Source organism: Engystomops pustulosus, chromosome 6, assembly GCF_040894005.1.
Source record: "Engystomops pustulosus chromosome 6, aEngPut4.maternal, whole genome shotgun sequence".
Lineage (NCBI taxonomy): Eukaryota > Metazoa > Chordata > Amphibia > Anura > Leptodactylidae > Engystomops > Engystomops pustulosus.
Window position 1 is genome coordinate 90510440 of NC_092416.1, and position 14361 is coordinate 90524800.

At 43.6% G+C, this 14361-nt stretch overlaps 1 protein-coding gene across 1 annotated transcript in view; it reads left to right on the forward strand.

The window, feature by feature from the left end:
- Positions 1 to 13381, forward strand: part of LOC140063990 (interferon regulatory factor 3-like) — a 76749-nt gene extending 63368 nt beyond the window's left edge. The window contains exon 10 of the mRNA XM_072110344.1: positions 12799 to 13381. Coding sequence (XP_071966445.1) covers positions 12799 to 12963 — 165 coding nt within the window. The 3' untranslated portion in view covers positions 12964 to 13381. The remainder of the gene's footprint in view (positions 1 to 12798) is intronic.
- Positions 13382 to 14361: the final 980 nt, after the last annotated feature.

A 14361-nucleotide genomic window follows, 5' to 3' on the forward strand; every position in this document is an offset into this window, starting at 1 on the left:
CATATCAGATAAAAGGATATATGAGTCCAGTCACTCAGGAGGTGCGGGCCTTCCAGCAGGAGCCCGAGGGGCTGCATCAGCCCAGTGAAGTGCTTCGGTTGGGCAGGTGAAGAAACGAGTCTTCTGTCCGTCCACAATTCGGAGCTTGGAAGGATACATCATGGAGTATTTATACCCCTTGTCACGGAGACGGGCACGGACCTCAGTAAATTGTGCTCGCTGTTTCCTGACGGATGCAGAGAAATCAGGGTAGAAGGACACTCTGCTATTGGCATAGAGAATTTCTCCCTTGGTACGGACCGCCCTGAGGATAGAGTCCCTGTCCCTAAAGTGCAGCAGCCGGGCCAGGAAGGGTCTTGGATTGCCCCCTGGGGGGCCAGGGCGGGATGGCACACGATGGGCCCTTTCCACTGTGAAGAACGGGGAGAAGGTATCTGCAGGCAGCATATTTTTGAGCCAATTTTCAAAAAAGGAAACCGGGTCAGACCCCTCCACTTTTTCGGGGAGGCCAACCACTCTGACGTTGTTCCGTCGCAGGCGGTTTTCGAAGTCATCAGCTCTGTCGATGGATGCAGACATTTGGCGCTGAAGCTCTCTGATCTGTGTCGGCATAGGCCTCTGGACATCCTCCACCTCAGATATTCTGCGTTCAGTTTCTGTAATTCGCTCTTTAGCTTTGTGGACATCATGTCTTAAAAGAACAAAGTCCTGTCGCAGCTCATCCACCTTGGTGACCAGTTTGGATTGGCATCCGTTAATGGCCGCCAGCACCTCTGCAAATTTTCGATCCAACTCCGTGGCCGCGTCAGGCGGATCATCGCCCTCTTCATAGCTTACAAGCTGCGGCGGGCTCTGGGAGCCTTCAAAGAGGGAGGGAGAGGAGTTTGGGGACCCCTGAGGAGAGCAGGGCTGTGTGCGTGAGAATCTCCCCAACTTTTTAGCAGCATTCGACTGTATCTGCGCAAGAACGGCTTGGGATGTGGAGCATTCCTGCGCATCCAGGGGTTCCAGGGACTGGAATGGAGGATCTTCATGGACGGATTCATCATCCGATGGAGGCGCAGACGCTGCTTTGAGCATTTTAGTCGTCCTCCTCCGGTTACCCATGGCGTCTGGGCAGGGGGGCCAGTGATAAACAATCGAGGAGCCTAGCGTCCTGTAATTAGCAGAGATACAGTACAAACCCACGTGGAGTATTGCAGCGGCACTGCGAGGGTTAATATAAAGCAGAACCCAGGAGCAGGGGATCACTGGGAGTATGGAGGACTCAGTGCTGGGCTGCACAACCAGGGGTCCCCAGGGCAGAGGTGGGCAGCAACAGGGGAATTACTTCCCTACCTGGTCCCGGCTCAGTCTGGCAGTGTCAGGGTTAACCCTGCGCGCCTAGGCCTCAGGCAGCGCAGGGGAGTCCCACAAAATGGCGCCTCCGGCAGGATGCAGTGCTGGCTGGAGCTGTCACGGTGCCTCCGGTGGTGGAAGCGGTGTTTCGGGCTGCAGGGGAGGAGGATGATTTCCCCGGTGATCAGAGCAGCGCTGTGTACCTGCCGCGGTACCGGGCGGCTAGGATCGGGCCGCCGCGCTGGTCACGTGGCCGGCTGCAGGGGGATGCCGGGGAGCGGTGCGGAGTCCACAGCCGCTTCAAGATCGGTGCCGGTGGACAGCGGCAGGTGTGCGGGGCACAGCGGAGCAGGACAGAGGTGGCACAGGTGAGGGATGGCTGCCTGGGAAGGGAGATAGGGTGTCGGGTCCCGGGAGCTCCGCGGCGCGCGTCCGCTCAGTCCGGCATCAGGCCACGCCCCCCCCATGCTTGTTTTATAAGTGTATTATACTCTTCCAGGTGTATTTTCAGGGGTTTTTTTTTGGAGGGGGTCATAGAACTCTCTATCCTTCAGAATGTTATGGGCCTCCTTCAGGTAGTCTGCCCGGTCCTGAATGACTATGCCCCCCCCCCCTTTATTTCCAGATCTTATAACAATGGAGGTATTCTCCTTCAAGGTTTTTAGGGCAGTTTCTTCTCCTTTGGTTAGATTCTTTCCCTGGGTTTGCAAGGTCTTTATAGTCTTAAAATCCTCAGTGATCAATGCTGCGAAGGTCTCCAAATAGTGTCCCTTGTGTTGTACGGGATAGAAGGAGGATCTCATTTTCACCTCTTGATGTAGATAATTTTCCTCAGGTAAGGTTGTACGGGTTTCCCCATCCGGGATTTCCCCTGTAGAATCTTCTTTGCATTCTCTACCTTTTTTTAGAAAGTATCTTTGTTGTGTGAGTTTTTTCACAAACAAATTAGTATCTATGAAAAGATTGAAGTCGTCGGTAGCTTTGCTTGGGCAGTAATTTAAACCCTTATTTAGTAAAGATTCTTCGTCTGCATCCAAGATGTATTTGGATAGATTGAAGATTTGTATTGTACCGGCGTCTTCTCTCTTCGTCTCTGTTATTGTGTTGGAGGTCTTCGTTGGTTTCCTCTTCTTGTTCTTTTTCCGTTTTGAGTCACTTCTTCCCCCTCTGCATCCTCTTGTTCTTCTTTTTTTTTCTTTTCAGTTGTTGGTGTATTCAAAGGGATGAAATAGTTCAGAATGTGATTCTTTCCTATTTGGATGTATTTGCTCGGATCTACTGGGGGTTGTTGTGGGGTGGACGGTCGCGTGGGGCCTATCTCTAAAAAAGAAGATTGATATGGAAATATTGGAGTGATCCAAATCAATAGCATTGATAATGCTATCCTGATTTTGTGATGAATGAATATCATGTGTAGTGAGATTTAATAAGTAGGAGTTTTGAAGGTTGGAACTGATAGGACTGGGCAGATGGGTCTCCTTCTTCTCATTGGGTATGTTTTGGTGAATAACCTGATCTTGGGTATTATGTATAGTGGATGTGTGATAAGTTTTGTATTTAGATCTATGTACAGTTCTAGTGTTCCGGAGCCTATGGTTATGACTCCTTGGTGTCGCTGATCTATGGTGAGATCTATTTTTAATATCACATTTATTTTTATTGCTATTGGTATCATGTGATGTCTCTGAGTTTTTCTCTTTATTTTTATTTTGATTTTGGTTTCTATTCGTATTTTTTACATTTAAGTAGATATTAGATGGACGAGCATTGAGTTTTTTTATTTTTCTTTAGTACAATCTCTTCCTCAAGCTTTGTTAGTGGGGTCAAGATGTTTTTATTAATGTGTTCGAAGTCTGGAAGATCCCTAAACTCATTTAATTTTCTGAGGGTTTCTTGAATAGCCCTCGTAAGCTTATCGCATTCTGCTAATCTCTTATTCATGATACGAGATATCAAGCCTAATGAGCATTCATGTATTCCATATCATCTGGAAAGGCTGAAGAGACTTTAATGTCTAAACCTCTTGGTACAATGTTACGGTAAACATATATTTCTAAAAAAAACATTACATCAAGGCTATGGATCAGTTCTCTCCTAGCCAAGTCCTCAAAGGACATAAACAGAGTAATCATCTCTTTAGTCCGGGATGTTCCATCTCTTTTTCTATAGCTGGAGGTCGAGGATTCTTCTCCGAGTATTTTGTGTAGAAGTTCTCTTCTATTCAGAATTCTCTTTTCGAAGTATTCCATTTTAAACGGTTAAAGTATGAGTGGCCGAACACGAGTTGCTGCTCTGTGTCTTATCTCCCTAGTTCCACCGAAGTTTCTGGGCGTCCCCTCGGCGTGGCAGTATCAAAAAAATATGGGATCCCTCTATAAGATCCCCTCGAGATGGTGATTCCTCGAGATGGGAGCTATGTCGGGAAAAAAGGGGGAGGGAGACAAAATGTGCGCTCTCCTAGTGTAGTAAGCCTGGTACCATTAAAGGTGCTAGATACATAATTAGTGCACTCACCTTATAGCGCTTGGTTAGAGCCATTCATGCAGATTTATCCTTAGTGGCTGCCGGCTCTGTTCCAATCGCTCAGAGGACGCTGTATTGATGCAACGTGTAAGCCCAAGTGTGTGTATGGAAGAAACTGGTGCCGGCGCTCGTGGATGGACCGCTCTGGGAGTGATTTCTTTAAAAGCGTATTTTATTCAATGTGCAACGCGTTTCGGTCTGGGAATCGGGCCTTCGTCAGGCATAAAACATATAGGGGGTCATTTATTAAGGGCCCGATTCGCGTTTTCCCGACGTGTTACCCGAATATTTCCGTTTTGCGCCGCTTGTACTTAAATTGCCCCGGGATTTTGGCGCACGCGATCGGATTGTGGCGCATCGGCGCTGGCATGCGCGCGACGGAAATCGGGGGGCGTGGCCGAACGAAAACCCGACGTATTCGGAAAAACCGCCGCATTTAAAAAACGAAAATGTGTCGCATAAGGACCGCTTACCTTCACCTGGTCCAGCTCGGTGCATTCCGGCGCGATGAGTTTACTTTCAGCGCAGCAGCGCCACCTGGTGGACGGCGGAAGAACTACCTTATTAAATCCCGGCCGGACCCGAATCCAGAGCGGAGAAGCCGCCGCTGGAACGCGAATGGACCGGGTAAGTAAATTTGCCCCATAGTGCTAATGGCATCTCTTAAATACTAATCCGGTTACCGGAAATGATTATGAGATAATCAAACAATCATATCGTGTGCAGACAATTTTTACATATTAAAATAATCAACATTGTAAGTGTCATCCAACATCTTTATATATATATATATATGGTAAAATTTTTAAATATACAATATGATACACAATCTAAAATCCATGGAAAGAGGCCGGTACAACGGGAAGCTTCCGATTTTGCTGTGTACTGCGGTCAGCGTCTGGTTGCTAAGCACCATGACGTACCCGACAAGGAACTTCCGGTCTTCTAGTGTGTATTGTGATGTGATACGTTACGCGTCCGGTTGCTAGGCAGCCATGACGTAACCTTCACTCTGCGAAACGGAACTATAATCTACACATCAAGCCTGTTCATTCCCCATCTAGCATGTTAATGGAATTCTGTAAAAAGCTGATTATGTGTTACTTATAAAAATGTGTTCATTCCACATCTAATATGGCCAGGGAATTCCATCCACAACTACATCTGTGTAAAATATGTTAATTGCATCATAACCTACATATACAACCTGTTCATTCCTCATCTAGGATGTTCAGGAAACTCTGTACACAGCTTTATATGTTCATTCCACTATAATCTACACTTACAACCTGTCCATTCCCCATCTAGGATGCTCAGTGAGTGCTGTACAAAGCTGATTATGTGTTTTGTATGTTCAATCCACTATAATCTACACATACAATTTGTTTATATCCCATGTAGGAAGTATGGGAAACTCATTATACATCTCTTTTCAACTTTATTAATTAGTTTTAATGCTGTTCTTTTTCTTTATTCAATTTAGTAGGTCTCCTTATTCTTATTCTGTTCTGCACTATTAACCACAAGTTGAGAAAAAAGGTCACAGAATATAAATCAGAAGCAGAACAAATTTAACAATGTTTCTTAAGGGCTACTTCACTTGGCAGGTGGAGGGAAGGTTAGATGGGACACAGGGAAGCAGAGTTTATGTGACTGATCTATCAGAGGTTGCCTGCGGGAGGTGCTCTTGGAGGGTATGTGGGAATTACTGGCTTAGTACAGGGGTTTTATTCACATAAAATGACTAAAGTTGCTGTCTGGATAGTGTGCAGCCCACCTTCCCACATTTTATTCAGTTCTAGGGAAAGGGGGATAATTTGAACTTTTAGGTTTTTTACTTTTTTAAAATTATTATTTACTATTTTTAGACCCTCTAGGGTACATTAACCCTAGATGGTATGATCGTTCCTACCATATACTGCAATACTTCTGTATTGCAATATATGGCATTTTTGCACAGTATTCATTACAATGATCCACTGACTCATTGTAACAAATTTTCAGAAAACAGACAGCCTCAGGTCTGACAATCGGATCCAAGATGGTGGTGCCCACGTGCTGCCGTCTTTTAAATGCCGCCTACATCGGAATGGTTAATAGCCGCCATCAGTGCTAGCACCGACCGCAGTTATTAGCAGTGGGGGTTTGCTGCAATATGCAACAAACCCCACCTGTGTATGAAGAGGGTTTAAGCCTGTGAGCCCTGCACTGATCTCTGCGCTGTACAGCTACGGCGCAGAGCGTCAAGGGGTTAAGGCGTGATGTTATTTATTATTCTATGCCGTGTACTGGGAAGCAGGAAAAAAAATCCAAATGTGGAAAAATTGAAAAAAAAACGCATGGGCTCAGTTTTTACGACTTTCACTCTTTGCTCCAAATAACACCTCTGCTTTATTCTTTTATTCTTTAGTTTGGTACGATTGTGGTGATACCAAATTTAAACAGGTTTTATTGCGTTTTAATACATTTTCAAAAATGAATGTGTACGAAAAAGGAAAAATAAATTTTGCCATCTTCTGACGCTAATAACTTTTTCATACTTTGGTGCACGGAGCGGAGTGAGGTGTCATTTTTTGAGAAATAAGCCAACGTTTTCATTGCTACCATTTTGAGGAACATTTTGATCACTTTTAATTACATTTTTTATGTCATGTAAAAAGGTGTAAAAGTCGCATTTCGGACATTTGGGCGCCATTTCCCGTCTCGGAGGTCATATTAGGGTCGTCTTATCTACATTTTTATCTCCTATTAGCGGACTTGCTTTGCAGCCGAATTGTGAAGCAAATTGTAGCATTTTAGACTATGCCCCTGTCAGTGATAAAATTATCTAAAAATCATAATGTACTTCTCAGCATCAAATGTTGCTGTTTTTCCTACCACAAATATCATCAGATTTCTGGATCTGTAATTCTCCACAGTGTGTGAAAATACCCTTAAAGCGTGACTGTAAAGTTATAATGATTTTATTATATGTGTGATAAAGGGGAGTTTGGGGATTGGGTTTCTATTCAGTTCCTCTAGGCCTCAGTGATTCTGTCCAGCCCCTTAGTCTGTGCTATTTACCATAAGCACCTACTCCAGTCCTTCATATATCACAGGAATAACATACAACCCTTGCAGATACTTTTATACAAAAAGACTTTACTAACAACATACATGTGACAAAGTAACTACATAAAATACAATACAAAATACATAGAGAACACAACAACACACAAACCTTCTTCTCCTGACCCCTTCTGGACACCCAGTAATGTGTATGTATATACAATATATTCTAACACTACAGCAGCTCCTGGATATACCCTGAAGCAGGGGTCATATCCAGTACCTGACCATGTACATATAGAGAGTCATGCACAATAGCATCTATATATCTAATCCTCCAATACACATGCAGGGCAGAGATCCACGGCTACAGGTTATAGATGTAGTTACACTAATATATACACACTCACTGTAGACACTTAGCTATGTATATATATGGTAAAACACATAACACCTGGAATATCTATAGGTACACGTATAAAGTCTACTATATTATAATAAGTACTATGTTATAATTACTCTTATAAAGTTATATACATACACAGACAGCACACACAATATATGACCTGGTTCCTTAAGTGCTGTTCATCCAGGTGGGGGTCAGGAAGCAAGAGACAGAAGAGAGCGATTTCTGGGTTTTAATATGCTTAAATATCCCTATGTGTAGTCCCTGCCCACTCCCCTATAACTCCACCCTAAGACCCTCTTAGGATAGACCCCAGTGTGTGCAGGGAATCTCACACCTGGTTCATGGTGGCTTCTTACTGTTCAAAGCCTTTTGATATGTTAATGACCCAATGGCTTCAGTACACACACACATCAGTATATACTGTATCCATTTACACTATATGTAATATATATAATAATAGAGCAGAGGGTCCAGTTATGAAGAATGTTCCCCTGTAACAATGTGAATCCCACTTTGAAAACAAGCAGAACGATACCTATTTTGTGCTGCTCACCCTTTTCTCTCCAAAGTTATGGCATTTTTTGTTCTGAAAGTGTTTGATAAAAATCTTTATCACCAGAGGTGTAGTGGGCGGAAACTTCTGTCTGTGGGTCATTGCTCTTAAGCTGAGGCTAGTTGGCTTGCCATGATTCCTTGTGTTCTCAAAGCAATTTAGCATTAAATCCATTTAATTTCCCACAAGTAAATCCAGTGAACACTACACAGTGCACAGGATGTATATGGTGACTACCCTGGCAGCTTCCATCACATGGAGGAGCAGGGAACATGTAATAAGTGGAAGAAATTATAAGTAGAGATGGGCGAATTTGTTAAAATTAGTTTCGTCCTGATTCGCCGAATTTTTCGAAAAAATTCGATTTGACCCGAATCGAATCAAAACGAATCACGTTAAAAAACAGGCATTTCCCCTGGCTGCAGATAGCCTGTAGTGTGTTGTAGAACGTTGTGCCATGCTTAAATATGCATAGGGAGCGTGGTTTGTTCTTCAAACAATGCTGTGTTTTAGTATGACACGCACATGACAGCCGCAGCTTTTAGAATCGCTTCACTCTTCACTTCCATGTGCACTTACATAGGCCAACTTCCCCAAATAAGCAAAGCAGGAACGCAGCCTGACAAGGTAACGTCTGTGCCAGCTCGAAAGGACCGAGCTGAGGGCCAAGATCCCACTATAACATCAAAGAGTGCACTCTTTTTACACTGACATCAGATGATTCCATAGATTACAACAGAACCTGTTCTGTTAAACGCGGATACATGTGGAAAGCCCCCCAAAAGAGTGCAGAGGATGTCGGCAGTAATTTTGCATTGAGGTCACTGATCATTTTGCACTTCTTTTCACTGTATAAACTACTGTATAAACTACGTGGATTTGACACGTAAATCTGGCTGTAAACTAGAGCCCCCAAAAGGTATTGCAATGTGCGTTATACAGATACCCCACAACTGACAGTGTAATTTCAGCGAAAATCACTGTATAAACTATGTGGATTTGACACGTAAATCTGGCCGTAAACTAGAACCACAATAAGTTATGGCAACGTGCGTTATACAGATACCCCACAACTGACAGTGTAATTTCAGCGAAAATCACTGTATAAACTATGTGGATTTCACACGTAAATCAGGCTGTAAACTAGAGCCCCCAAAAGGTATGGCTATGTGCGTTATACAGATAACCCACAATTGACAGCTCACTACTGCAGATGCATGAATGTCAAACAGATTTCTTCCTATTGGATTTTGTCACTAATTAGAACTGCTATTTGGGGTATACAGATCCCCCTTAAAGAACAACCAGGGATTGGTCCACCAATCGCTACTGCAGATGCATGAAAGTCAAACAGATTTCTTCCTATTCGATTTTGTCACTAAATAGAACTGCTATTTGGGGTATATAGAACCCCCTTAGAGAACAGCAAGGGATTGCAGCAAGAATCGCACAGTACAATAGCAGCAGCTACAACATGAAGTGTGAAGTGCTGAGATAGAAAATGGCTGGGTTTTATAGGGCTGTGTGCAGGGGTGAACCAGGCCTTTCTGCTGCCTGAGGCGAGCCATAGACCGACGCCCCCCACCCCGCCATATATGTAATATATCAGATACAACTTAAAAATCAGATACAGCGTGCCGCCCTGTAGTGTTAAATGTATACAGCCTGCCACCATGTAGTATATAATGCATACAGCGTTCCGCCATGTAGTATAAAATGCATACAGCGTACCGCCATGTAGTATAAAATGCTTACATCGTACCGCCGTGTAGTATAAAATGCTTACAGCGTGCCGCCGTGTAGTGTAAAATGCATACAGCATGTCGTCGTGTAGTGTAAAAAGCATACAGCGTGCCGCCATGTAGTGTAAAATGCATACAGCGTGCCGCCATGTAGTGTAAAATGCATACAGCGTGCCGCCGTGTAGTGTAAAATGCATACAGCGTGCCGCCGTGTAGTGTAAAATGCATACAGTGTGCCGCCATGTAGTATAAAATGCATACACCGTTGCGCCATGTAGTGTAAAACTAAAATTGACATGGCGCAGAAGCCCTAATAAATATCCCCAATACTGCATAAAAATATATATTCACACACATACAGTATATACAACATCTACGCACATACTGAGTATACATACAGCAAATACACATACACTCACCGGCCACTTTATTAGGTACACCATGCTAGTAACGGGTTGGCCCCCCTTTTGCCTTCAGAACTGCCTCAATTCTTCGTGGCATAGATTCAACAAGGTGCTGGAAGCATTCCTCAGAGATTTTGGTCCATATTGACATGATGGCATCACACAGTTGCCGCAGATTTGCCGGCTGCACATCCATGATGCGAATCTCCCGTTCCACCACATCCCAAAGATGCTCTATTGGATTGAGATCTGTTGCAATGATGCTCAATTGGTACCAAGGGGCCCAAAGAGTGCCAAGAAAATATTCCCCACACCATGACACCACCACCACCAGCCTGAACCGTTGATACAAGGCAACCACATCCCAAAGATGCTCTATTGGATTGAGATCTGGTGACTGTGGAAGCCATTTGAGTACAGTGAACTCATTGTCATGTTCAAGAAACCAGTCTGAGATGATTCAAGCTTTATGACATGGCGCATTATCCTGCTGAAAGTAGCCATCAGATGTTGGGTACATTGTGGTCATAAAGGGATGGACATGGTCAGCAACAATACTCAGGTAAGCGGTGGCGTTGCAATGATGCTCAATTGGTACCAAGGGGCCCAAAGAGTGCCAAGAAAATATTCCCCACACCATGACACCACCACCACCAGCCTGAACCGTTGATACAAGGCAGGATGGATCCATGCTTTCATGTTGTTGACGCCAAATTCTGACCCTACCATCCGAATGTCGCAGCAGAAATCGAGACTCATCAGACCAGGCAACGTTTTTCCAATCTTCTACTGTCCAATTTCGATGAGCTTGTGCAAATTGTAGCCTCAGTTTCCTGTTCTTAGCTGAAAGGAGTGGCACCCGGTGTGGTCTTCTGCTGCTGTAGCCCATCTGCCTCAAAGTTCGATGTACTGTGCGTTCAGAGATGCTCTTCTGCCTACCTTGGTTGTAACGGGTGGTGATTTGAGTCACTGTTGCCTTTCTATCAGCTGGAACCAGTCTGCCCATTCTCCTCTGACCTCTGGCATCAACAAGGCATTTCCGCCCACAGAACTGCCGCTCACTGGATGTTTTTTCTTTTTCGGACCATTCTCTGTAAACCCTAGAGATGGTTGTGTGTGAAAATCCCAGTAGATCAGCAGTTTCTGAAATATTCAGACCAGCCCTTCTGGCACCAACAACCATGCCACGTTCAAAGGCACTCAAATCACCTTTCTTCACCATACTGATGAACTGCAGGAGATTGTCTTGACCATGTCTACATGCCTAAATGCACTGAGTTGCCGCCACGTGATTGGCTGATTAGAAATTAAGTGTTAACGAGCAGTTGGACAGGTGTACCTAATAAAGTGGCCGGTGAGTGTATATAAACAGTATATAGAGCAAATATACACACACCTATACATACACACACACACCAATACATACACACGCCCCTATACATACACACCTCTACCTATACACACATAAATACACATCTATACATAGGAGTTGTCTTACTTTTTTCTTCTTTTCTTGTTCTGGCCGTTTCTGCCTTGTCCTCCAGCGCGGGGAGGGGATTCCAGAGCATATAGCGGACAGAGGAGAGTGGAGACCGGGGAGCGGATAGCGGAGACTGGGGAGCGGAGACCAGGGAAGTTAGAATCATTAGAATCGATTCGCCCATCTCTAATTATAAGTAAACCAGTTACATGCAGTCTATAGACGTGTTAATAACTTATCTGCACAGAGCGGATACTGCGGATGACAATATGGGGGAAGGGAGCAGCATGAGTTGCAAAGACAGACAGACTGGGATGGTGGAAATGAAATGAAGCAGGGGTACCTTGTAAATCACTATTTTGTGCAGGAGACATCTATATCCACAGTCTTGAAACACATCCAGCTCTGCAACATACACACAGAGAGCTCTGTCACATGATCTCCTCCTATGTGAGCTGGGAGCAGTCCCTCCCCTCCCAGGAGTTTGTAGATCTGTTTATACTACGGACTACAGGGCTTATCAGTACAGAGATAGGAAGCAAGTTGTTTTACATCCCAAGAGCTATTGATTTGTGAAAAAAAACCTTTACAGTTACTCTTTAAGCTGGGGATGCAAGTGATGGAATAGAAAATGACTGGTATTTGGCATTCCATTCAGCCGCAACTTTACCTGTGATTGAATTTTAACCTTTGCATTGCAAAGGTTGAATTATACATCAAGAATGTTAATTATTGCTTTGGATTCAAAACCTGCAGTGTAAATCATTTTCCTACAACCGTTGGTGTAATTTGTATAAATGGTTGGTAATCCTTTACTATAAAAGTAGTGCGACTAGGGAACGCGACGCTGCAGGTTGTTGTGAAGGTTGTGAGACTGGACAAATTCAAGATGGGCCTGGATGCCTAGACGGAAATCGAAAAATATCATGTCAAGACAGTCTAATTTTTGCAATGGGAGATTCGGGGATCTATTCTGACTACCTAATTTGGAACTGGAAAGAATTTTTTTCCCTAGTGTTGACCAGCAGGCATCTGCTTCATGAGGTATTTTGCCTTTTTTGGATCAACATCAGTGAACTTCACGCTTGTCCATTATTATTTAGCATTATTAAATATACAAAAGTGAATGGGGGTCTATAAAAATACCCTCCCTATTCCCAATAAGGCATTTTAAAAAGATTGATAATTTCCTACATTCTCCACTTGGTACCTAAGAAACAATTATGGGTACATATTTCTGAGAAGTGTTCCATATTATATTAATTGTCCCCTAAACCTCATTGTTCTTTACTATATTGTAGGTGACTCCTGTAGCAATGCGTCTTCTTCATGAACTGAGTTACAGCACCGGAGCCTCTTCTCTGAAGTATAGTGGCATAAACCTGGAAATATCAGACTCCTTATCCAGTACAAATAACTTGCTATCACTGCTGAGGAGCATCGAGGACATGATGGACTATGACTAGAAGATAAACAACTTCAGACGTTAAAAGTATACATTAGCATATTAAAAAATTTAATAATTAAATGAAATCCTGTGGTAACGTTGTTGTACTTGAGAAAGTACTGACAAAGGGATCTGAGGGAGATCAATTACCCGCTCAGCTATTTTATGTATCAATACCTATTTTATGTATCAATACCTGCTATATAAAGAGATGTATACAAGTATTTCATCCTGTGCTGCTAATATGAGTTAGTTTACATTAACTATGTAACCTTACTAAGGCTTAGCAGCCCAGAGTGACTAGACAGAGTAAAGTCTATAAATATAGACTCTGTCTAGTTATCTGGGTATCAATAATGTATTTCTATATGTCCATTATGATTTTTAAAGCTCTTCAGAATTTGAAAGCGCTATATAAATAAAGATTATTATCATCATCAGATCTCTGTTTTGAGATATGTGCTACTGATGCATCGGGGTCCATACAGTTTGGCCAAGGGTCCAGGTTGAGTTTCCCCCAGTTTCTGTTCTGTAGAGCAGTGATTTTCAACCTTTTTTGAGCCGCGGCACACTTTTTATACTTAGAAAAACCATGGGGCACACCACCAACCAAAATAGCACAAAATGTCACTAAAACAGTCATATTATACATATAGTTAATAATATACAGTAGATTCTAAATTTATTTTACTCACTCATTGTGAAACCTGGGCCTGTTTCGATAAACACAAAAGGGATATCCTGGCAGGAATGGTGGAAAGACACACACGAAGCTCTTCCTCAAAAGTTCTCAGTTTCTCCCTATTTTTAGTATATGGTGCTGATTATTATGTGGCTCATATACTGCAATATAAAGGGGTACAATGCGAAGTACTATGGCCATGAGGGCAGAGTACAAGTGCCAGCTCATATACTCAGCATATGAGCTGGTACTTGTAGTACTCCAGCTTCATGACTATAGTATTTCTCATTTTACATTTCTCATTGTTATATGCAGTATACTGCTGGAGTACTAAAAGTACCAGCTCATATGCCGAGTATTCTGCCAACAGTTCATATACTCAGGCAAAAGCTCATATACGCAGCATTATTGGTGGGCATTACCTTGTCGGTGGGCAAATGCGAGAGTCTCTCCGTTCTCAGGATGATGCGCCGGCCTCGGTGACGCCATTTTGTCACGCGAGGTTCAAAGCTTGCGCATGTGTTATTGTACACGTCTCCTACATTGTAAGAAGCTGTGACTGCGCATCGCTGCTCATTGCCGGGAAACAAAACACAGGGGGCACCATAGTTTGGGGAACTTTCCCAGCGGCACACCCGACCATGTGTCGCGGCACACTGGTTGAAAATCACTGCTGTAGAGGACTTTCTCCTGCTAAGCCGGCAAACTATCAGCCTTGCTAGCCTCAGAGGAAGG